This window comes from Bombus huntii, chromosome 1 (genome assembly GCF_024542735.1).
Source record: "Bombus huntii isolate Logan2020A chromosome 1, iyBomHunt1.1, whole genome shotgun sequence".
Taxonomy (NCBI): domain Eukaryota; kingdom Metazoa; phylum Arthropoda; class Insecta; order Hymenoptera; family Apidae; genus Bombus; species Bombus huntii.
In genome coordinates this window covers 6725209-6752567 of record NC_066238.1, presented here as the reverse complement: position 1 = coordinate 6752567, position 27359 = coordinate 6725209, and the positions used below count along the sequence as shown (strand labels likewise).

Below are 27359 nucleotides of genomic sequence, written 5' to 3'. Positions count from 1 at the left end.
GAAGCCTGTTCTTAGCTTAATCATGTTACACGTATTTGAAAAATGTGTAAATGTAATTACCTGGAATTCTCTTTCATCTTCTCTGTTCTACAGATACGACACCATGACATTATAATTATTATCAGTCACTGCAAAATTATTCAACTAAGGGAAAAAGGGAAATATAAGGTATTGGTTCCATCTTTTCACGTAATTTAATAATCCTCATGTTGATTTATCATATATTTATCTTCTAAAGTCTCCTCAACAGCGCTTTTTATATCGAATTGCTATCGGTAGACTCTTTCATTGGAGAATAAAATTTTCTATCGTTAATGTGATATTGCATACATAATTCATATGTGATTTTCTCTTGAGAAAATGAACTAATTTTATGCCTCGACTCTCCTCAAGTCTCTTAGGTCCCAATTCTGCAAATTACAATTTGATCGTGTCTTATCGCAATATATGGTATCTACATTGGTTTTATAGAAATTATCCTACATCGTTGGTTGCTTTTTGTCTTTTTTTTTTTTTTCTTAAATATTTTCTTGTCTCTTTGAGAGTTTGAAAATTTTAACTGGAATCGTTCGAATTGTCGTATATGTTTTCTTTCGAGAGGATGTAACAGGATGACTGGGAAAACGGAGAGGATAACGGCAGGTGCTTTCCACCGGCGAACTGTTCGCTGAGGACGCGTTTGTTTGGGAAACGTCGATGAAGACGACGTGCACGGCTGAAAGGATTAGCTCGTGATCCGACGGTTGCCAGATGAGAAGTTGTGAGCGAGCGTCGCGGCCCGACGGTCTTTCGTCCTTTGTATTTTGTCGACCATGAACTCAGTGATAGTATCTTTCATCTTCTTTCTTTTTCAAATGTCTTCATCTATTTAACATCGTTCGCCATTTATTGGTGTTCATTGTAGATTCTTTGAACGCAGTATGATTTTTGTGCGCAATTTTTCTGTGGTTAGGTTTTACAGTTATGCGCTGTGATATTGATCGGATATTAATTTTATTTTTATTGAAGTAATTTAAATATCTGTGATGACGTTATTTTCAGTACACTCTTATTTATAACTAGGAAAACAGCTGATAATTAGTTTTATTTATTTTAGACAGACAGTAGTCTTAAGAAATTTTACAAAATGATAATTAGATACATAATAGTAATGATTTCTTTGAATTTTGGTGATGATATTTATTACTGGATGTAGGAGAAATGCGGAGTCGGAATTGAGGAAAATATAAGCTAACGAATGAAACGTACGAAGTATAGTCTGTTATTAGGCTTCCTTCGACAATAATTTTCACGTCAATTTTAGATATTGAATTTTTATATTGAGTAGTATAGTCTTATCTCTTTGAAAAAATTAATGGGGAATTATTTGAAAGGCAAATTAAGAACTTACTAATAGTTTCTTTTTAGAAAGTATATTTTTCAGGAAAACATACCATCATTTTCGAAGTTCATGCTTTTATTGCAAATTTCATATTGTTAAGTATTTAGTTGTTGAAATATTGAAATTATAAGTCGATTATTAATCCCTTGTATTACTTTAACGGGTAATTTAACATTTAACGTCATTTTCTTGCAAACGATGATTTCAATAAATTATTTCATCGAAGTCAACTTAATTTCCATGGAGAGCATATCGAATCCACAAATTTTGCATGTAAGCTTATCAAGTTTAGCATACGATGTTTCGTCTGTCTTTTCGATATTCTATAAAACCTTGAAATAATCTAATGTTTAATAATTAATTATTCGTTCTAACAATCTCTTCATTTGTTTATTCTAAAAAATTCATACCTCTAAAAATTTCTAAAAAAAGAATTATCTTCGTGTGTGACTATATTTTTCATAAAGGGAACGACAATAATTGTGTACGTCTTATTGCAAAAAGAGGAAATTCGAATAAGTGATCGATAATCGTATTATGAGATTGAAAATCAGTTTAGCTGTAAAATACCGGTGTAAACCGATGAATAATTGAGGATTGCAGTTTGGCGTGAAAATCAATTCTAGTTGAATAGACTGTTTTGCCTTCGTTTCTATGCTGTTCCGTTCGATGCATACAGATTATTTTATCAATATTATTCATCGAAGAGGATTAAACTAGCGAGCGAAGGTGGAAAGGAAAAAAATAAATAAATAGCTTTGCTTTTACTTCATTTAACGCTTATCAATTGGCAGCGTTTGTCGAGGGAATTTTCGAAGGGCGGCGTTGAATAAAATTTTCAATTTCAACTGATGAATTGAATTGGAAAACGAGACAATAAAGGAAGTTTAATTTTTTGTGAAAAAGTTCATTGATAATACCGCGATTGAAATTTCCAAGTTATTCATTTATTGGATAACGTATCATACACCTATCGATGACTTTTTAATTTAATTGAAGTTCAATATGTTGCGGCACGTAAAAAAAGATATTCCACGGTATGTAGAATGATTTTTATGCCCCTTCTTTTTGATTGGGTCAACATTTTTTTTACTCAAAAGTTTATTACGTTATTAATCAGCTTCTTTGCATAAGAAAATGGAAAATGGTAATTATACATTTATCCATAAAATACAAGATATGATATAAATCTCTGTCATAAAATTTAATTCTCCATGGTGTAATGTTCACTTACGCGTAGTTAATTCTGCATTGATAGAAAAAACATTCGACGAAATAAAAAAATAAAATTCATTTATAAAGTGGATTAAGTAATACGCGATAAACACTTGTCAATTATATTTATTCGAAAAAGGTATGCGATACAAATGGATCGAAATATCTGACTCGTTGAAGAATACGATGTTATCAAGTGGAATTACAGCGTTAATAAATTAATACAATTCTCGTATCTGAAAACAAAAGCAGTTTATTTATATTAAAATGTATAATAACATGAAATACATTGAAAGTACACATCGTGTGTTTCCTCATTCAAGAAATTTACGATCTACATAAATTTAAAAAATTCCTCTTTCATTACGAAATATGATATTATCGATTAAAATATCTAGGAGTCTCATTGTAAACTCGTATTGGAAAACAATTATTGTAAATATATGTACTTTAGTAAATTTTCCAAACAAGACTAAGATTTAAATGCGCGCCCAAATAATTTCTCATTCGTTGTAAAATATTAATGTAACGACCCATAAAATTTTAAACAATTCGAGAAATTTATACAATTTATTTGTATTAAATAAATTCCAAGTAAAAATATCTACCATCTTATTTGCTAAATTCATGATTTTATATACTGCTATTACAATAATTTAGATTATTTGTTGCAAGCATAATTTAATTTAACTCGGGTAAAATATTAATTTTACCGTAGATGAGATGATAGTACCGATTAAAACGCCATTTCGAAAATTAAGCTTCGACGAGGGAAATTTTTCTCCTATAAATATCTTTCTTTTGAATCTTTAATTTTTATTGAAAAAACTTTCAAGTATTTAACGAACAGTTGTATGATGTATAACAGTAGAAATAATTAATAAGTATCAGAGAACTGTTTCAAATCTTTTGAAACTCTAGAATAATAAATAAATTAGGTTTGACATAGAATTAAATATTAGACTTACTACAGATAATTGGTAAACATTCGTTAAAAAAATAAATGCATAAATATTCGCAGTTCGGTTATGACTTCACTCTCGTTTTCGTGACTTGAAAAAAATACAATAAATTCTTTACAGCAACAAACGTAAAATTCATTATTTATTATTATGAGATTTTATGAATTAGTTTATGAGAAATATCAATGAACTACCTCACTATCATTACGATTCTCACCGAGTCAGTTAATGACAATTATTTACGATTAAATCGATTCAACGAATTTCTTTACGATTTTTTTGAAAAACGCGCTATATTTTATCGAATGATCACTATTGGGTTGGCAACTAAGTGATTGCGGATTTTGTCAATATCACCTAATGACAAAATCTGCAATCACTTAGTTGCCAAGCCAATATAATGAGAAACCTAAAAAAAAAACCCTCTTGCAGGGAAAAATAAATAAATTGGAAATTTTCTAACTTCTACAACCTCGAAATCGACGAATCGGCGAAAATCCTCTGATTTCGAAGCGAAGCACGATCGCTTTAAATACTTAACATCGCGTTTGACGGAGAGTTAAATCGCTCTCCCGGCAAATCCTTCAATTGTCGAATTAACGCGGCACCGAGTACCTTGCGGCCGGGTTTAAGTTACGCTCGTCCTCCGCCTCGACGCATCACGAGTAACGAGATTACCGACAAACAGGTAAACGCGTTCTGGATTCTAGTTAACGCGTAAATAGGTTACAGCTTCGTGGCAGTGCTGCCTTGTTTCATCCTTTCCTCCTTCTTCTCCTTCCAACACGCGTAAACACCACTGTCTAAAATTATTGGACTCTGAACTAAGTCTTTGGGTTTATCACGTTAAAGGAACTCCTTGCATTCTCCTTTAACTCAAATCTGTCTATTAACCTTCCAAAGGGATGAATGGTGGAAGGTAATATTACACTCGAAGATCATAGAGGAAAAATACGCCGAACGAACAAGAATTTAAAAATCGTTCGAAAAGTTCACTGAGATACATCACACGTGATATAGCATCACACAGATCACGTGTTACATTTTCTCACTACACAATTTAATTTATTAATTAACGATTAAATACTCTATCGAGCATCCCCAAAGCCACTGACACCGAAGTCCAAGATAGCGTCGCCTAATCTAAATCCCAACAGGTTCGAATTAAACGGAACCTCAATTCGCTTCAATCGTTAAGCAATGTTGCACGAAAGCTGGCCAAATCGCGGATCTGGGCCATAAAAGTCTCGTTCCAGCCGAGAAGTTATTGGTCGTGTTGTTCGGGTCGTCGCGAGGTGAGCACAAAGAGCGCGGCGCGGAACGACAGGACGAAGCTCCTCGGAAACAATAGCGGAAAGAACGCGCTCGCCGGCCATAATTCCCTTTACTTTGTGTTGTGTCACAAAGTGCTGGACGATATAAATGTTTTCATAGGCGGTGAACGAGCCGAGCTGAACGTCTGTACGACGTTCACGCGAACTTTACGCGGACGTCGCGCGTCCAGCCCCTATAAACGTTGATATCGCGACATGACATTTCAGCGATTCAACGGGACAAAATTATTTTACCCGAGAAATATTAATTTTTGTTAGTTTTATTGGATTTTCTGCTCTTTGGTTTTACTATATATTTTATTCTAGTTTTGCTCTCAATTTTTATATCTTTCGGTTGAATATTAGCCAGTTGTCTGGTTGAGATGGCTGTCTGGTTGAGAACAGCTCATAATTTTTATCATTCCGCACTATTTCGTTTTGTTTTCTAAGTTTCTACATTTTTAAGGAACTACAAATCGAATTGCGATTTATTCGTAACGATTGTTTAAATGAAACGTCTTAAAGAGTACAGTTTACTAATGCTGATTTCTAATTTAATGTTCCTTATGGTTGTAGAAAGTGACGTTTAAACCGTGTTTGCGCATTATAGATTTTGTACAGTGTTCGTGAATTGGAAAATTAAATTACAGAGAAGACTGCACGACGCAGCGCCTGATTTTCTCAGAAACCATAGGATTAAATCATATAAAATCATATAAAATTATATAAAATAGCAGTGAAACTTTTACCAATTCGCAGCAATCCATATAGTTTGGTTTGAAACGGCTAGATTACATTCGTTCAAAAATTGATTATTCTTTACTGTTTCGGTCATCAAGAGCCATCAAATATTTACAATTTTTCGGTACAAAACTTGCTGGACCAAATATTGTTCGTCGGTTTGCAGTTTACACGAACCTTGCAAGCCGCATCGTCCAGCTTTGATCACCAGCTTAAAGCCTGATTCATACTAACGGCCAAACGTACGGTCAGATCGCGATCAATCAAAATCGAGGATTTCACCGAGGCGTTCACACCGAAACCACCAGAAACAATCAAATCTCGTCGCAATGTCTCTCATTTTTATTCGTTCGCTCGAAGAAGGAACAATATCGTTTTTCGACTGTACTTTAATAAAAGTCGCGTTAATTTTAATCCAGCAGAATATTGTGTTACAAATTATTACAAAGAAACGATGGTCCTCGATATATCGAATTAAACGCTCGTCCTTCATGTTCCTTTTCGAATGTTGACCACGGCCTTTTGATCGCTAACAAACCGACGCCACGGTCAACAGATTTTCATTTGACTTATTACTGCGTATGTTCTCATTGGATTACGCGTACGTGTAAGCGATTTGGATCGATGGCTGATTCGCCGAGATCTGACCGTATCGTGGTCGCTAGTGTGAATCCAGCTTTAATCAAACGATAAAATCAAGATCGTCCTTTTTTCCCCCGTTGGGCCCCGCGATAGAGACCGTTGCCCGTGGAATTAATGTCGGCGTTACTCACGCAGCTATTGACCTCGTTGCGAATCCCTTTTGTCTCGACGATCGCGAGACGCGAGAGGATCGGCCGAGTGTTTTTTAAACGCGGCGCCCGCTGGAAATTCGACGGAACGGAAGTGGATGGCGCGAGGAAAGGGACGCTGGTGTGCGTTGAATATTATTGTGACGGTTGAATTGTGCTTTGCGCGGAACGAGTGTTGTGTGGGTAATGGTTGTTAAATTGTGAGGCTGGAATTTTTGTTTTTTTTTCTTCTGCTTCTTTCTTTTTTTTTTTTTTTTTTTTTGATTCGTGGATGGATGCGTTTGAATCGAAGTGAATGGAGTCAGGGAGGGGACGTTAACGCGCAGTTTAAGTATCTATTGTGTTGTGTTAATAGGAAGATATGAAATGTGTTATTAATGGTGACGTTAATAGGAGGTAATGCGTTGGGTTGAATAATAAGTTCGTTTGCATTTACTTAAAAGAGCATTTAATATCATTATTTTTAGATATCAAAAATTCACAATCAAGAATGTATATATTATTTTGTTTATTTTGTTTTCCGTAAACTTATTAAATGGTCTATTTACTCCGTCGCTGTATAACTTTTTTATTATAATTTTTTTCCAATTGTTTAATAATTTCTTATGGAGAGAATTCTCTCAAAATAAAATTAAAAGCTAAAAGTTTTCTTTGAACATTCGAAAGTTGCTTTTATTTATTTAGTATAATTAATCGTTCGAAAGAAATGGATTTCAAAAGACAAAATTCTGTTAATTCAGCAAATGTTTCTCAGTTAATTTATGCGAGTTTGAAATATTGCACATGGTTTTCGTTTTGTTTTAAATGCGAAGAAATTTAATTTCGTTAAAGCTATTTGAAATCCTAGCATTTCTCCCCTCGGATTTTTCTGTATATGCTTCATATTTTTGTAATATATTTAATATTATTATTAATTTTCGAACTAATATTTTCATATTTCCTCGATACACCACTGACGGTTCAACGAACTTAATATTCAATATAATACTTGTTTCTGAACAGATATTTTTATAAGGTTGTTTCAGGAGTTGTGAAACTTTCAATTGATATTAATAAATAGTATTAATAAAAATAAAATCACGTGCCTTTCGTTCTATTGTAGTTAAGACCATTTGAATTTTACTCTGCAAGTTGTGAAATTACTTCTTAAAAGAAATATTTCTTAAATATACAATGATGTACGCGTTAACGCGTATATCAGTGCAGGGTTGTAACATAGCAGCGAAATATCTATAATCTGACATTTTACCTGCGAGATTTCTCAATTCGATAGAGATTGAATTAGCAAAATGTATTTTAAATGGTCGTCAGCAGAGTAGAAAGATTCGTGATAAGTGGACTGCGGATGTTTCAAACAAAAAAAATGTACAAACTACGTTATAATATGTAAAAGAATCTGCAAGTATCTGAAAGTAGAATACTCGTGATAACGTTTAATAAGTGAAACAAATCTCTATTTAAATGATGCAACTTCAACTTACAGTAGATTTATCGTAACAGCGAGGGTAATACAGTTTTAAATAATCGTAATCGCTATACACAATGTCCCAGTAATTATGGTATAATTGAGAAAGGGGTGATTGTATGTGAAAAAATTAATAAAATTATTACGTGAAAATATAGAGGAAAAATAATTGAGAGATACGTAGAGTAAAATTATCCATTTCATAGGACGTCTCGTTTCCAAGCAAATCAAGTTTGTAACATTTTTTCTTTCACGGTTTCGTTTCCAAGACATTCGACTCGTTTAATCAAAAAGTTGCTCGATACACGCAAACTTGAGAAATTTTCAAATTCGATATTCTCGGAAACGCGACTTCAAATGAAAGAATATTGTTCCATGTCTTTTCTATTTTTTCATGTAGAATCACCGTGAATGAGTATCGACGATAGAATTTACATTCGTAATACATTTTTTCTTCGATGTAGCTTCTTATATTTATACAAAAGTTTTTTCTGAAATGTAAAGTGAGAAGATACGACTATAGTCGACTCGTTTTACAAATTTTAGGAAAGACGAAGGCGGTGCATTCCGACGCAGGCTGCAGTAGAACGTTGCCAGTCGCCTCGTCTTGGAACGGACAGGATGCAAACTGCAATGGCAATAATAATGGGGGTAACAACTTGGTAAAGAGGGAACCTTTGGCTTCGGTGCCTTGTCAGGTTGCCGAAGTTTCAACTTCTCTTCATGCTACCACCACTTCCGTGAAAATCGAACCTGTCCCACCGAAATCAGAAAATGGTAAGTTTTTATCATTGGCAATTAGTGTCAATTAGTATACAGTCGCCTGGAAAAGTCTCGGTACATTTTTATCGCAAAAGGGACATCTTTATCGAAGTAAATTATATGTGGTATAATAACATTTAACGTATATTTTATTTTCTAAGGAGGAATAAACAATGTGTTGCAAAAAACCATCTTTTTACAGAGATTAAAATTGTCTCAATAAAAAGAAATAATTGAATAAAATAAATCTTATAGTTTGTCGTTTGTCGTTATATTAAATGCATTAATATTGCAATGAATTTTTCTGGTATTTTATTTAAAAAAAAATAGCTTTTATATAAGGTGTATAAAGACTTTTGAGGATGGCTGAGAGATATCTCGTCTTTTGGGATTTTTTAAGGGCATATTTTTATGTGGTACATGAAATAACAGAATGAAGCGTTACGATAATGGTTTGAATGATAATATGTATTTAACAAAATGCGTGTACGAATTCTCGTGTGTGGATAGAGAGGTATTTCTGAACTTTGTTCGTGTAAGATTTGAAAGCGATGAAAGTGAAAAAGGGAACAAGTTATGAGAAATGTGTGAGTGACATTCGCTGAATATACGCAGGGGAGTACGAATAGGTTTGACTACACGAATATAGAAGAATTTACATACTTGGTTGGACAAAGCATAATTTTCATAGTCATCTCAATTTGCTTTAGATAAATGACATTGGTAAAATTATCTATTTTTCTCTAGAACTCGTGAATCATATCTAATGTAACACTTGGGTAAGTTAATAAAATAAATCAGTAGGAAACAGTTTTATTAAAAAGAATTCTTTTGATGGTATAAAATCTCACGTTTTATACTTCTTACAATCACCGCCGAACTAGATTTAACTTTCCTTGTCACATTTGTTCAAACATAATTGCTTCATTCGAGGCATTTTATGTGGAACTTTATCGCTAAATTTATCTGTGAAATTTGCGAATTGTCTACTGTCATATCGTCGGTATGTTTGAAACGTGAAGCATCTAAAAAATTGGAAATTTCGAAATATTTTAAGGAAATGACTCTAAACGTGAACTATCTATATTCTGGAATTAATAAAATCGTGCTATTTTATAACCAGAATGTCACAGTTCAAAAACTATTTTAATCTATCTTTTTTTTTAATAACAAATAATATAATAAACAGTATTTTACTAAAGTTCCTTAAAATTGAAACCCCCTAACTCCCATTACCCGAATAGTAAAAGAATAGAATTGTTTTCATCGCTAAATGATCGAGTATTTTCTTCGAATTACTTTTAATTTCCTAAGAATTTTACTCTTCCTTGTTGTGCCAATTTTCCAACAAATAATATAGTATTTTCAAACTATTTTACTTTCTACGAATAACGTTTGTAATTATCGAAGTATAAACTTGAAAAACTAAACTAAAATGGGAAGAAAAAGATAAAATAAGAATCAATGAAACACATGCTATCAAATTATATATAACGTAGATACTTGCATGTCGTAGTGCAAAGGGTTAAATATGGAATTAATCGCAATTTATTTTTTTCACTTTGAATTTTTAATTACAAACTTATTAATGATAATTTTACTTATCCTTCGGTTATTATTTTACGTCGATTGTCGTTCTGTTTGTGCAATTACAGTTACATTTATTTATTAATACCGTTGAGAATTAGATAACTGAAAAGAAATTATTTTTTTCTTTTACAAATTGTTCTAATTTTATATATAAAATAATATGATCTATAGTTCGAACAGCAGACTTCTAGAATGACGCAACTTGCGAAGTTGGAAATTTTTTACGCGAGTTTGATCGTTATAATATTACTGGTGATTGATGATACACTGGCGTAGTTTTTAATTGGAGTTTTGGCAAGTTCGCGATGCACAGGTTTTAATGGGTTGTTAGAGGGAACGCAACGAAATCTTTGATTTCGTTTTGCCGTTGGTCATGAAACTAATTTGAGGGCCGTGAAACGAGTTTCTTGCTCGATATCTGGATTCTGCTTTGCTTAAAGTAATTCCGTAAGGAGTTTCAAATAGAACTGTTCGTTCAATTCGCGTGGAAAGTTTCAGGTCGCTTCAACGCGCTATTGTATCCGCTCGAATTTATACCTCGTTAATTTACTTTGCTACCCTTGCTGCTTTGTTCGTAAAATAATCCATTTGATTTTCACGATTAATATTCGAAGGTGAGAGAGCGTATGAAATATAGCAGATGAATGGATAAAAGGGAACGTAATAAAATTTCAAAGAACGAAGGAGAAAGAGAGTTTAACTAGGTTTATTAATCCAATCCTATTTGTCGCAAGTTTCGTTACGATTTATCTTGTATTACATGGTTAAGTAAATTTTGATACAAAGGTAATTTGTAAATAGAAAAGTTACTACTATAGAATTTTTTTATACGATTACGTGGATGGTTACCTGAAACCAGGTAATTATGGAAAAAAATTCATTTTTTCAATGCCAATAGCAAGTCAATAATTTTTTATAGCGAATATCGAAGCGCATCGATTAATGCATAAAAGAACGTACGATTTTAGTTAAAAGACTGTTAAACAACTTTAGCCGCAAAAAAGTTATTGCTACCATATTATAGCCTGTTCTATGCTGAACAATTTTCGTTAGTAAAGATTTCTCATATTTCCAAAGGCAACAATTTCAAAGAATATTCAACAGCTAATTCTCATCGGACCACCCTGTATGTATATTTATATATAAATTATAATAACGTAATATTTATAACAGAGTAGAATTGTACGAACGTTCATGAAAACCAGTATAATAGCTCCAAAAGGAGATTTTCCTCAGAATTCGTAGCTCCTTCGAACCCTTTTCTTTCTCGAGCTTCCAGGAAAAAGCGATCGGACAGCTGTTGCTGCGCACACGAGGCGTGACGTGGTCGTATCGTAATTAACGATCGTAATTCAAGCTGCGTGTTATCTTTCGAGCGTCTTATCCCGCATGGACGTTTCTCCAAGACATTATTCAATAATCGAAATTAAGATCCACAGGAACGATATCCAGGGCTATTTCGCGTGGGTCTCGAGCGACTAAGGATACGCGAACGTTGTTAGCGTTATCGATTAGCGCAATTAGGACGGGAATACCTGAGTCGTGTGCCCCTGGCTGGATAATAGCGAGTTTTTATCAATGGCAGAATTTTACTGCGACGCTGTCGGGCATGTAATTAAGCGATTTACATTTGAACGGGAGGTCAGATCGTTTGCACTTATCGGAAAGTTTGCTTCGTCGATTTTCCACTTTTTTTCCGCGACATCGTTGCTAAAACGGACGTGAAAATATTATTCCTCGTTTCGTGCAAGTGTTGTTTGAATAAGATTTTTTCGTCTTTTCTTTTCCTCCTGCAGGGTTTTACACGGTGAACCGAGCAGAGTGCGAGAGAATTACAAATTTCTAGCGTTCAGGGTTTCGAAGTGGTTTTGGAAATACTGAAAATTGTGTAAAAAAGAAAAAGGAAGTTCAGCTTTCGATCGATTCTCTCCGAGGTGAATATTTGATGCGACTTGTTCAGACATTTTATTCTATTCTATGAACATTTGGTACGTTCTCGAAGTTCTCTCTTCTTTTGTTTTATTGGAAATGTTAAAATATTGTCAGTTTCTGGCGTAATAAACGAAACTCCACGTACGTCCTCTAAATTGGAAGTTTATTGACATTTAACTAGATTCTGACAGTCATGCATTTATGAAAAATTCAAAGGCACAAAAATACGCCGAACATATATCATAAACGGAAATGTACAAAGTATCCGGAGTATAGTACTGGCTATGACATTTTAATGGATGAAACAAATCTCTGTGTAGGTTTCGGTACTCTGATCGTATTCAAGATGATCATCGTGAAATGCATAAAATTGTACTTAACCTTTTGAAACTCGGATTCAACGAAACAAAATTCTATGATAGAGGTAAAAAGCGAATAGTTGTTAACAAATACATTAGCCATTATCATAATGTAAATATTAAATACATGATTATAAAATAACTAACTAACAGACAACGTGAACGTAATTTATGTAAGATAAGTAGTTCTTAAATATACTTCAGGAAAATGTGAAACGAGAATATAAGCGATGCTTTTCTTCAAGGTTTTAAATTAGCTCAATCAGCAGAACGAGTTCTCTATGGATATAAGGAATCATGGAAAATATTACGATAAGTTGGAATTCATTCAAAATATATGGTACGATCACGCAGGTTAAATATACACGGTTACTAAACTACGAAGAATTTGCGGGTCATTAATAATTTGAGGCACAAAATGATCATCCTTGACGTTCATTAGTAAGAAGATAAATATAAGATACAAACGAAGTATGAAAGTGGAGCATCACGATCACAACACTAAAATGTAATGTAATTCGCGAAAACTGCACGCTTCGCTTTTACAATAAATTGTTAAATGCTAGTTTCGTCGACAAATTCGTAAAAATAAATATTCTTAAGATTTACATACGAGATATAATAATTTAGTCAATAGAGTATAGAACATATTTACATAATCGCAAAACGTAATGACAAAGCAACTTTAAATATAAAGTAAAATGTAAAGTAGTAGAAAATGAAGTATTTAGTTATCGCTTGGATTGCTTGGCCAGTTACTCTTTCCTACCTAAGTGTACGTTTCAAAAATTGTTATTCCATGAATGGTAATTATTATACTGTAAATATTTATGCGTCTGCATGATGTTTAAAAATGCAAAAATGCATAGAATGTAGAGGTAATTCACCTCCCCCCACACTTTTATATCTCTTCCTAAAGTCTGACTCTTGAAACTTATAGTGCTTTAAATTCTTGCGTAAAATGTTCGTAAACTGATAATATTATCTGTGATATGAAAGGTGAAAGTAAAAGAAAGACAATTTAATTGAGTTTCAAAATATATTTTATGTTTATATTTTATGAAAATAAGTCATCTCTGGAACATCAGCGAAAGGCCCTTAACGAAAATCATAGAAAGTCACTCTTTGGTAACATTTTCGGATCAGAAGTAAATAAACGAAGCAGATTCTTCTATTTATATACGAAAATCAGACGCATATTTTTTCTTTCACACGATGTGCACTCATCGTGTGCTTTTTATGAGATATAATGAGATTATAATCTTTTTTCGATTATCTTCTTTTAGGCTGTAGAACCATAATTTTCTTTAATCTTGTAACTTTTAACCTACATGTAATTTACTCGTGTTTCACACCAGCAAATCTAGTAGATGCTACACATGACACCATTAATAGCTAGATGTATTCGTTGTGATATGGAAAATCATGAGGCGGTCATATTAACATCCTTTCTTTAGATAATACGGAAAAATGCGAGTATGTGTAGTATACAAGTATATCATAGAGTCTATGAAGTATTCTAAGTACACTATTAACTATAATGATAAAAAGTGAAGTAAGAAAAAAAAATAATAATGACAATGCGTGGAAGAATATTTAGAGGAGAAAACAAATCGTCCGCTTAGGTTCGATTTTTCCAATTCGTAAAAATTTCCAACCTAGTAATCACAACAATTTAAAGGTCTTAATATATCACTAAGTCATAGATAAATTTTATACAATCGAGAAATAAAATCACGTTTCATCATAAATCGTGTTACAACAATTTTCCTAGACTTTCTTTGCAATTGCTTCTTTTATTCGGTCAACTACAACTTCACAGATTTCTCTCTTAAGAAAAGAGAAAAACTACGAATTTATAGTTTGTACAGATTCGTATGTATGAACTTTTAAAGTATATAAATATTTTGAAAGAATATAGAATGGTAAGTTTCAAATTTAAATCGCAAAAAAATCCGCAGAGGATAGAGCAGAGTGTATGTGCATGTATGTGAATAAAAAATTCGTGTCCGTTCAAAGACATGGCGTGTGCTTTCGAGAGTGAATATTGATTTTTCAAATTATTTCTTTAATGACACACGTCGGTTGGTTCGTACGATTTAAAAAGAGAAATGACAAGAAATGAAACATATATATCGGCTAATTAATATCTTCATTTACATTACCCGCGTAGCATGTCCGGGTCAAATGGAATTATGAAAAATCATTTGATGAAAATTTGACGATTACTTTTTGTAGGATTATATCGTCGCATTAGCTAATTTCAAAAATTCTAATAAATTGTGTTCTGTTTGCATATAGAAATCCGAATTTTTCGGAATATTTCGAACTTTTCTTTAAGTAGAACTCATCATCATACTATTTTTATAGATGTTTGAAATAATACTTCTGTATTTGCATAATATCTGTGTATTTCAAGTTACCATCTTATGTATAATTAATATTTTAAATAATTAAATGTAAAATATGTGTTTTTTAATTAGTTATGTATATTTGTAGTGTAATAACGTAGAAGAACAATCTAGACGAATAATCTAGAATTGTGTTATTTTTATGATACCCAACGTTTCATCTGACATAATTTACTCTTGATTCTTATAATTACTGATTTTTATATCTTTATTACATTGTATCTTATCTGCTATTACATTATTCATTCGCACAGTTTCATTAAGAAATCTTACAGTAGAGATTGGCATAATAATAGTAAAAATTCTTTAAAATATCATGTGAAACATTATTTATTCTTATATTAAAAGATTAAACAAGTAGATACATTTAATAAACTTCAAAAAATTCACAAATGTTGTTCGCAATATATACAATTGCCTGCGATATTTTGACTTCAAAGGAATACGAATTTGAAATAATAGTAAGATACGTGTTTTCGTACAGAAAATTCTTTCTTTGCTCGTAACTTTAACTTTGGTGATAAAACTGTAAGAGAGATACGCTTAATATTATAAAGAAAAAAAATAAACGCTTACTAGTAAAATAGATGTAAATACATTTACAAAGTAATCGTAGTAAATAACATTTTTCAATCAACAACATCATCGAATCAATCTCAAGCTAAAACGTCACAATTTTCTCTCACTTTTCTCCGCTTCCGTGCAAATATCAGCGATCAAAGATCGCTAACTGGTTCGCACAAAAAGGCAATCAACCAGCTCCTGTTCTTCATTGGTTCTTAATATTCCGAACTTCTCGAATTTCCGTTCGATCCACGGAAAAGGGCCGTTTCCGGCACGGATTTTATCGCGTCCATACTTTTTAATCGTCATCGTTAGCGTCCCGCGCGAAAATTTCTCTCTATCGATTCTCCCGGCCTATTATCGTCGAATCGTCCTCACAATTGGCGAGATTCTTGTTTCACACTTTACGTAGTTGTCCCCAGGCTATATTTTCCTAATAATTTTTCGTAATAATCGGTACGGAGAGATGTCCACGAATTTTTGTATTAATTTCGCCTGCCATCTATACGTTTGTATAATAAAGGGTTCGTTGTCTTTATAAATATCTCGTTAACTGATTTGATGTTAAAATGTCTTCGTCTTAATCTTAGGATACAACATATAAAGAAGGCATTTATTTCTAGGTACTTTTTATGTTTTTTCATTTTATTAAAATACACCATTGTAATGTTTCAATTTCTTAAACGCAATATAAGGGAAATTATTTCTTTTTCCCAACGTCACAGACTTCTAATACAGAAAAACAACAGACGGAGTAGTCACTCAAACGATTAAGACCAAAATTCACCGGTAATCGATAATTGTTTCCAGTGATGCTCGCATGAATCACAATTATTATGATAATTGTTATTTATCAATTCGCGCAACTATTTTATACAATTATTCAGTATTTTAATTTATTATAGTCTTATGAAAATAAATTTCAAAGAATTATTATTGTATGCAGCGTGATAAAAGGAACACGATTCATTTTTCTAACTGCGAAGAAAAATGTTTCGTACAAGCATATGTAAGAATCCGTGTATTCAAGATCACCTAACAAATCCCTGACCTTACCGTATACTTCATCGTGTATCTTGCGTAGACTCGAATGGAAGCGAATGACCGTCATCAACGTTTGTCGCTCGAAGCGTGACACAAGATTCTTACGTTAGTATAGTGTCCTTATCTAACGTTTCTCCTTCTTCACGATGATCATAGTCTCTGTGGCCTTCGCGTAATGATCGATACCTACTGTGAAACGCCCACGAATTCGTCCATCAAGTTGATACGACCGGTCGGTTTGTTCCGTGACCACGAAATTTACAATAATTTCGTGTTTCGCGATATACCAGTGTTTTCCTCGCGAGCAGGCAAACATCGTTCGGTTGGCAGCTCGCGGCGAGAAACGGACGAAATCGATTTCGTTGGTCGAATTAAGGGATCCTTTGTGGGAAACTAGGTGCTTTGTATATTTCGAGCATTGTGATTTTGTTGCGATTTATAGGGTTTTCAGTTCCACACAGAAGGAATTTCGGTGTTTTGAATAAAAAAGTGGAATAGTAAAGTAAAAGTAAAATTTTGAATAGAATAGTTTTGCGATACAATATATGAAACATAGGAATTATTATCCTTCTTGTTCGCACGGCAGTCGTATGACTATATGCAAATATATACGTTTTCGCTTAGAAGTTCGTTTGTCTCTGATAGAATGTACTTTTTAAATTTAATTTAAAATTATAAAGAAAAAGAGCTGGAGTTGTTTCTTCTTGCATTAGGGTTATCCTGGAATATTATTGTACGATCAAATTTATTTTTAAAATTTAATATGCAATAAAAAAAAGTTACCACCTGTATGTTATACATTTCATTGAAATTACAGGTAAAATTTTGCTACCTGTAAGACTATCGTGATTAATCGAAGTAATAATATATGGAACAGGCACACATTCAATTTTAATTTTAACCCTCCGTTTGCAACCTTATTTTTACTCACGCTGTTTGCATACTAGGTCATTTAAGTTCATGCAGCTTTTTTTTTAGGTTTCTCTGTTTTAAAAAATCCCAAACAATTCTCGAATATACTCTCAACTTTCTGGAATATCATCCGATAGTTTTTATTGCTGGGTGTTACCTTAATCTTTTTGAACGAAGCAAAATTTATACGAAAATATATAGATAAAATTAAAAAATGTTAAAACTAAAATTACTGGTTGAAAACGACCCAGATATGCAGATGGAGGGTTAATTTAACGCTGACTAAGTTTTAAGTAAACAAATTAAATTTCATATAATGTACATATATGTGTGCATTCTACAATAGTATGTGCCAATAGTGCACGTACATTCGCTGATCTTTTTTATGCAACCATGTCGCTTAACTTAAACACAGACACGCAGCAACGATCTCTTGTATCGTTTTAGGTTTCGTTTATCTGGTTGTTTATATTCTTATTTTATTAATTAGTAATTCTTGGTATTGAAGTTCTATTTAAGTACTTAGTTATCTTTTGTTAATTATGTATCAGCTAGGACTAGTTTTAGCTATTAAGTTCCTAGTAGTTATAATTATTCGTTGATTATTCACTTACTTGCGTATCTTTCCTCGTTTTTATTACTAATGGATTTTCGCGCAAAGTAAAGTAAAATTACCTTCGTTCATTGGTTTGCTATTAATTCGTATATTTTTAGTAACATTCGTATTGTTGAAGTACAGACGAAATGAACGTAAGTACTTATGAGCTGCAATGCACGTATATATTCAGATTTATTACGTAGAATGGGTTCCACCTGTCAGACGCTAGTGTTACAAACAGGTAGATAAAAAATATTTATTCATTTATGGGGAAATTAAATATACGAAAGTGTTCAAAATGCGCATAATATCCAAAGATAAATACTCATTATAATATTTATGGCGTGAAAGGAATTTCTAGGTTTCACTCCCTTCATACTTTAGGATACAATTATTTCAACTAGTAGGAGAATTATTTTTCTGTTAGTTATTTACAATGAAGCAAATCTTTTTATGTTTTCGTAAACAGAACATAACGCATTAAAATTTGAGACGAGTTTAATTAAAAATAAATACATTCATTTTCACTTGCCTCATAACTTACTAAAGCACTTACAATGCACGTTGCTCCGAATCAGCGCAACACCGCAGTTTGCAAATAAATTTCATGTAAATTATACCTCAATAATTATTTTTTCTCTAAAACAATTCTTTCCCATATTATTACACTACAAGTATACACAATTTGTACAAACTCAACAAATAACTTTGTTAGTTTCAATGTAGAATTATAGTAAACAATTTTTATGCGTTTCCAAGTATCAAAATGTTCATATGAATTATTTATTTGCCAGAATTAGTAGCCAGAAAAATTACACACAAATGTTTGTTCCTATTAAATAATTTGGGAATGAAAGGGTTAGAAATAAAAATCGTTTTGCACAGTATAATTGTGTGCGTTAGTGTTATAGATGTCAAGTTTTATAATTCTAGTACTTGGCTCCATTCAATATCTCGATCATACTATTCCATTTCTAAAATCAATTGACCCTTCAGGGCCACTTCTTCCACTCTGAATAACCGCACGATCGAACTCCAATTTTCATGATTTTAATAGATACTTCGATCATTATCTATTGTATTTTAAATACGAGATACGTATACGCTTGTGGATCTTTGTTCCATACTTTGAAAGGAACATATGCATAAACAAATATTATTATAACGAAGAAAATCTTAAATATGAGCTATTGGAATGAGGGAATGTCAGAATGACGAATTAATCTTGGACGTATTTTTTCTCTTTCTATTGTTGTATTTATTTGTTACAATTTATTATAATTTTAGTTATTTTGCTTTATCAAAGATACTTGGAAAGTCAATTAATTAATTGATAGGACCGGTGATTTATATTTATGAATGTTGATATGAAAAAATATGGTTATACATTTGTAAACAAAATTGACAATTTACAAATTTGAAAATGAAATTTGAAAAAATGTTTACAAGCAGAAATTACTTCTTCTGATAAGAATTACGAGTTAGTAAAAGATTGATCAATGTCATAGCGAGTTATAAAAATCAAGAAATGATCGGAATTCCAAGAACCAATTCTACTCTCTTCGAGTACACTTACCCAGCAAAAAAGAATTGCATAATACGTAGCTATATATCCTCTACATATCCCCAAAGTCCCAACATTTTTTGAATCTGCTGGGTTGCCAATCTCCCCTTGTCAAACTGAAGATCGTTCACGAATAAAGAAGCAATCTACAGGACAAATTGTACTTCGAATTGACACACAATCTCTGATAAAGGTTGGAAGAACTATACTAATATACTTTATATTTAAAAAAAAATTTACTTTCATTAAAAACCGTATCAAAAGTCAAACTTTCACCGACCTAATAATAAAATCTCAGTTTGAAAATGCCTGAAATGGTCGCGATATAATACACGCGAGAGTGCAACGAAGGGGTGGATTCTTCGATGCGGAAGACCCGTCGAAAGGAGTTTACGGTGCGAAAACCACGGCGAAAAAGCACCGCCCAGACGAGAGTATCAGGTCCTGTGCACGCCGATTAATTTCTCGCGTGGCCTAGGGGTGGAAAACGAGGCTCGGTGCGAGGGGGTTGAATGTTAACCACAATCGACCAATGAGAGGTCGGCTGTTCGAGTGGAACCCTTCTCGAGAAACCCCTCGAAAATCAGTACGAATCGCTCGTATAAAAAGGGGGCCTCGTTGTGGCTGGCTGTTCGTTTTATTCGTGTAATCCACCACGAGAGAAAAAAAGAGAAGTGGAAAGGGAGGAAGAGTCACAGGAAATGTTTAGCAGCAATAGCGCAGCGACTTGCTTCTTTGTGTGAGATTGATCAATTGTGCTCGAAGCTGCGTTTTATATTGATCGATTGTATATTGACGGAGATAGGAATTTGTATCGAAACGAAAAACACTCGCGATTCTTATTATCTTTTACGGTTTTCTTACGTGTCGAACGTCGTATCGTCGTCCTGTTTTTTGAAGTGTTCGAGAGTTTGTATTTGCTATCGATTGATAGTGTTTCGATCGAAAGAGGCTTACGATTGTTGCTATCTTATGGATTTCCAGTTTATCGAATGTATTATACCATCGCTTTTCTTTTCGAATTTTTGGATGAAGTTTTATGTTTGCTATTGACTGATAATATTTCGATCGAAAGAGGTTTATGATTGCAGTTATCTGACGGATTGCCTGCTTATCGAACGTGTTACCATCGTCCTTCTTTTTATAATTTTTGAATTTGCCTCTTGGTTTATGAGTGGAATGCTGGTGGCGGATAATTTTGTTCGTTTGTAGATTTTGAAACTTAATACAATATAGTAACAAAGCTTGTAATAAGCGCCTTAATTAAAAGTAATAGACAACATAAATTGGTGCTGCAATTAAAAACGGAGAAGATTAAAGAGTCATTTTAAATTTATACATCTGAAGTAATAAAAATTTGAACATATGATTATAGAAGCTACATTTTAAGAATTACATTCTTAATATCGTGGGAGAATATTACATTGCTAAAATAAATATTAAATCGGCTTGTATTGCTAGAAAGTACGTAAAATTCATTTAGCAAAAAATGCATATTTTAATTAATTCAAATAAATATCATATTGGGTATAATAATAGCAAAATTTGGAAACTAAAGTAAACAAATTTTTTTCATTTCTTCTTTGTATTTGTATGTTGCAAAATTATATAAATTCAGAGAAACTTTGTTAAACTGTAATTTCTTTTTCCAGTTATATCACCATGATTTTATGAAATTCGAGGAAATTGAGATATTTTATATCCCCACGATAAACTATCTTTCTCTTTAAGTTAGAGAAATGATTTTTGTTTAATATGTGTAATAGGCTTTTGTAATGTGTCTAGTATTTTGATAGATTCCTTGTTACTTAATAAAACGGTAATGTGCTTAACGTACGTTCTGTAACAACGTTGCATCTATGCAACTTTCACGTGTTATCTCATTTGGTCCTTAATGATGATAGATCAACCTAATAATTCCAGGATAATGTTTTTATGCATTTTATCGCGAAAATTATAAAAAATTTAGACGTTACTCGTTTATTTCCTTATGTAATAAATATTTTTTGACATTACGTAATCTTCTTCACTTGTTCTTCCTGTTCCATAGTTTTATTCGTTCATTACTCTATCGCAAGTTGTGTCAAGCTTGTGCGATTCAACGTCACGTGTTACATAAGAGCACTATTCCAACGTAAAAGTCTTGTGTCACGCTTCACGTGACAAACGATGATGATAGTCATTGACTCCCATTCAAATCTAAGCCAGCCACACCGTGAAATAAATGACAACGGATTTCTGAGATGTTCTTGAATATACGGATTTTGATATATATGAAACATTTCTCTTTATCGTAGTTGCAAGTGAATCGTGCTCTTATGCACAACAATGTATGTTTGAGCTTTATTTTGGAAAATGTATGATGTAATTATAGATTAACTTTTAATATCTGTATAAAACAATTTATGTGTGTACGAATTTAAAAATGATAGCTCTGATAATAATTGTAATTTACGAGACTAACACTGAAAACAACTTCTGCTTACTCGTAAACAGAATATGTAGATATTTTAAATGTTTGATGTTTGACAATGTGTCTTTGTGTAAAAAACAACGGAACGTAAATAACAAGATATAAGTAACACAGGAACAATTCTAAAGAATTACAAGTACTTCGTCATCTCATTACAAATATAAACATTCCTTTACCCATATTTGATTATTTAAACAAACACTGAAATTTCTCGAGAAATATCTTATAACTAAACTGTGTAATTTAAGAGAAGAAATTATTTCGCTTTACATTGTACATTTTTGAGTACCGGAAAAATTACGAATTACGGACATTATAGTCTATTATAAAACATTACATAACAATGGAAGGAAAAGATCTAATTTTTGCGTTTGTTTAATCAATTTAAACCTTTGCCCCTTAGAAAACAATACGTAAGATCATTTATACAAAGCACGTAAAATTGAATAGAATTTAATTAGAAATTCACTCTTCTCGCAGCCACAGTATAAAAACGACATTTCCAGTAACAAACTTTCCTCTGAGAATATTAAATTCTACGACAACCTTGACAAATCCAGCTGAGACAAACTTAGAATACCACCAATGCTAACTAAGCCAGGGTAGAAGCGCGTGAAAAGATTAAGGTTTCCCAAAACGAATATCACCGTTTCCATCGAAAATCATTCGAGTATACACTCGGTAGCGTTGGAAACCGAAGTCGATCAGACTGAAACCGCTTCGTCCCGATGTTCTCAGAAGATGTCGTAATCGATTCACCAAAAACAAAACTAACAAGACTGAGAGGAGGAAGAGACGAGCACGATAAAAGCCTGCAACAAGAAGAAGAGGAAGGAGAAGGGTGCCAAAAAGGAAGTTACGAGTCAACCATGAGATCCAAAGAAAAGAAGTTGAAGAAGGGTGGTGAAAAAGAAAGCAGCAAGTGCTCGAAGAACTCCTTCCAACGAGGAAGGGAGAAGACAGGACGAAGAAGGGCTGACGTTAAAGGGCTAAGAAAGAGAAGGATGAACCATTGGTAGAAGGGGATGGATCAAGAGAAGGGAAGGAGATAGAGTGGAAAAAAGAGGAAAAAGAGAGAGAGGAGAGGAAAGGAGAGAAACGACCTTGTTAAGTAGGAGGTGCGTGGCACGCATGGCGACGCAAACACAAGGCGTGGCTCAAAAGAGTCTCGACCCTATGTGTCTATCCCTGGTACCCGCTGGCACACGTACACTTACACCCACGATTGGAACGATCCACGGCCCACGTTTATCCGCGCGCGTTACGTCATGCGAGCGAGTATCTCGCGGCGGAATAACGACGAGTAAAACGTGAAAGAGCGCCGCGCGCGAGGGTGGGAGAGCCGCCGTGAGAATTCATTCGGTAGATCTGATTCCAACAGTCCGCCGCGGGAATCGATCGTCGGCGTGCCGCGTCAAGAGGTCGTCTCTTTCTTTTCATTTTTCTCCGCTTCGTTTCCCTCCTTGAACATCTTTTTCTCGTTTCTTTTTAGTTTTCGTTCTTCGGGTATTTTCGTTGTTTCTTCTTTGTGACGTTGGGTTCCGTTTAGTTTGATTGGGTCGAGCTTGCTTTGTTACGTTGGATCGTGCGGTGATCGATGGACTTTTAACGTCGTGGAAAAGTCGAAGGAGATGAGAAGTCGCGTTGGCGGTTTGGCCGGCAGATATGAGCGGAGGCGCAGGTAGCGATAGGTGAGTTTAGGGATGAGTTACGAGGATGAATTTTAGGCAGACGCGTAGAGGGCAGAAGCCAATAACGATAGAAGTTCAATACCGTGGGAAACTTTTGTTCTTTTAAGACGCGTTATAATGGAGGTAATAAGGTGTTCAAATTATGGCAATCTCGTAACAAATTGCTTGTTTAAGGAATACTCTCAGCGAGTTGCCTAAACTCTATTCTACATTATCATAACTTCGTCAAATATTTTTCACAGTTTACGTCTGTTTCTTGAGAATTGAATATTAATCGTGTAATGAAACCTGGGTAACCGAATAAATAAGAGAATTAGAGTCTATCGGATGGATTTTGGAAAGCTCATAGTTATAACGCTAATAGTAAGTGTCTCGTTATCAGTATTTTTCATTTGGTACCTTATAATTATGTAGCTATAATTACTTCAATATTATCAAGTACTAATTACATTTTAATATTAAAATGACGTTGACATTATATAAGATTTAGACTTTTCGTAAGGTGCCTTAGAACACCAGTGAGAAGTTAACGCTTTTCCACTTTACCATAGTTGTTTGATATTTGATGGAAACGGTTAAGATACTTCGTGTTTACTTTGTTGATACTGCTGTACATGGTGTGAGAAAGAGTGATTGTAGATACGATAGAAGATAATAGTTGGAGAGGATGTTGGGTGCGATCGTTGTGGAAGGTAACTGCATTGATTGGACATTGTTCATGGAAAGAAAAGCGGTAGGTGCCGATAGTTAGGTGTGTGTATAGGTGGAAGAGGTATAAAGATGTCTAAGTGCATGAATTTGAAATTATGTAAGGCAAGAAAGAATAAACGCGCGGATTCCAATGAAGTTATACAGAGTACTTGAGACTTGACAAATAGGCGACTGGAGAAATAGATAACAATTTCAGGATAACAAAATTAAATGCGTGATACCGTGCACTGATGCGATTACAAATTGTAATATTGCACCTGTTTTTTTTTATATGAATAGAATTGTATAATTTGGTTTTCATAAATTTCACACATGAAAGTATTAGAATTATCAAAATTTATTATCAATATCTGAATGATTTTGTAAGATATTTCAAGATTTTCAATGCACATACGTGTCAATAGTCATTTATCTCTACTCATTGTGTGTATATAACGAAGAAACATCTGTGTGTTTGAATCTTGAAGTTGACCTGTGAGGTAGTTTGTCGTAAAAATCAATTCAAATAAATCTATATTGATGTCTGTCTATAAAATAGATAATATTGCATATAGCGTTGCATCTATAAGAAAAATCGATAAATTTAAGTACGGTTTGCTTCTTTATTCCATGTTTTTCCTTGTAGATCTCTTGTGCTTCCAAGATATTAAGAAACGGATTTCTTTTATACGACAAATCGAGTATCTTTACATTCGAGATATATCGCAGCTAAGGCGAATCGTATTAAAAAGATAGAAATAATTGAAAGTTTAAATTCGTATAATTTTCTTAATAGGCCACGAGTTTTTAAATTTATTCGGTGATTCTTCCTGCTCATCATGATTGATAATACAATTAATAAAACAATTGTAAGATGTTACTTGATCGATTTTTAAATTAATGTATCCCACATAAAAGTATATATGTCGTCTTACAATTAGATCTGAGACGAACACTGCCGCTTATAAGTATGTGTACATTTTGATTTATTTATATTTTAATAGTAGGAATGTTACTAAAATGTATGAATTAGTGGCAAACTAATGTTCGAAATGATTGTGAAATCAACGAATATATATTATATGAAATTTTGTATAGTTCACTTAAAAGTTATCAAATGGAATATTGAAAATGAGTGTAAGATGCCTTGATGCGTTAACTTGTCTTATATATCGTTACTCCGATTAATCACGATAGATTTTTTTATCAATCTGGAAGAAATTTTACCTTGAAATGTATTAAGTCATCCGAAAAGTTTCTTTCGGTTTATAAGGAAATAATGGATGCAAAATATTTTTCGTTTTATACTATTTCATCGAATTACGTATGATCCATTTTGTTCTATCAAGAGAAAGATCACAACTTTTGACAGATTAGATTTCATGTTTGTATAAAGATGCATCGTCGTAAAAGACGTGTCTGTATAAGAAAGACGCTTTTCGGACAACCTAATATAACGTACAGGTAACAATAGCTTTATCGTATATTAAATTTAAAAAATAAACTTTACCGTGTCATAATATTCTACGATAACCCTAACGAGGAATAAATCGTCTTAGAACTCTCCATTTATAATGTCGTTATCGAATTATATTCTACGAGCAGAAAAAAAGAAAAAAAAGAAATAAGCAAGTGCGTAACATACCTTTGAGCGGTAGCGTACGTATTAAAACGTATTAATCCTTCCAATTGGCCTGAATCTTGACAAATTAGCAGGCATACTTCAAACCTATACGCAGAACAAGAAAGCCATAGAAATGACAAAAAAATCGGAGCATTCATTCACGTACACACCTCCTTTTGTGTAGCGGCGTGAAATATCGCGAGCACAGCATGCAATGTCGTTCAAACTTCAGCTCACAGTCGCGTGATTTATCAGGCGAAGGTTCGCATATTGCGAACACCGCGTATCCGCGTTACAGTTTTTCATTTCGCGCTTATTGCCGGCCGGCGGAGTATTCGCAGGGAAAAGGCGCGAAAATGGAAGTGGAAATTTATACGAACGCGTATCTGTCTTTCAGGGATCGTGGTGTCGAATGCAGGAACCGGCGGTGTTCCGGTTGGGATCGCGGTGGCCAGGCAGAGACTGCAGCATCAGGAAACATCCACTTCGATGCGCAATGTTTCCCTGAGTCATCATACTTCGCATCACGCGAGCTATCATCACTTCCAGCCCGACAATCTGGGTAAGTTTTTACGATCTCTTTATGTTCCCACCTCTGTGCTTTTACGACAAGTCTCCGGAAAACGCGCGGTAAATCTTCGTCCTGCTCGTGCTTCAATTTACGAAGGATTTGAAATTTAGGTTAGAAGATTTGGAACTTTTGGATGGAAAGGGTGGAATTATGAAAGTTCCAATTTGTTCCGATTCGTTAAAAATAGTTGTATAGTCGGAGAAACGAAGTTTTTATTTTTTGATGATCAAAATTATGCAGAGAAGGAAGCAGAAATTAATATGATGTTTCTACAAAGGCTTTTACTTATGCACGGTATTGATATTTTTAACGATTGGTTGGAAATAAGATATTCGAAGATTATTGTATCTTTTTACGGTGGTCGTGGTCGCTTATTGTCTTTCTTGTAAAAATTATTGGTTCGATCCTTTTCTTTTGACTTACGGATTTTTGTAAAATAACCAGTTGCAATCGCGTTAATAGATTTATGGTAGTAAAAATTCCTACGATTAATTACTAAAGAACTAGACAAAATATTTTTTACTATCTGTTATTGGCAATTTGAAAATGTGGCTATCCATTATTTATTGTCGAATATTTTCGCGTTGACTGTCACACGTGAAACTTTAAATTAATTATTAAAATTTACCAGTATGGCAGAATTGCTAATCATTTGTCACTAGGCATGGAATTTATGGGCTACAGAACAATGAATTGTATCGATGAA

The 27359-nt window shown here is 33.4% G+C and overlaps 1 protein-coding gene and 1 long non-coding RNA gene across 6 annotated transcripts in view; both read left to right on the top strand.

The window, feature by feature from the left end:
* LOC126863481 (uncharacterized) overlaps positions 1-27359 on the top strand; it is a 511613-nt gene that overhangs the window by 131525 nt on the left and 352729 nt on the right. The window lies entirely within an intron of this gene.
* The window catches only part of LOC126878295 (uncharacterized), a 360193-nt gene that overhangs the window by 278698 nt on the left and 54136 nt on the right, over positions 1-27359 (top strand). For 4 of the 5 annotated variants that reach the window (XM_050640955.1, XM_050640963.1, XM_050640946.1 and 1 more), the window contains 2 exons: positions 8415-8645; positions 26480-26644. In XM_050640955.1, coding sequence (XP_050496912.1) covers positions 8415-8645; positions 26480-26644 — 396 coding nt within the window. Of the gene's footprint in view, positions 1-8414; positions 8646-23447; positions 23769-26479; positions 26645-27359 lie in introns of those variants that run through there. The other variant, XM_050640974.1, reaches the window with a different exon arrangement.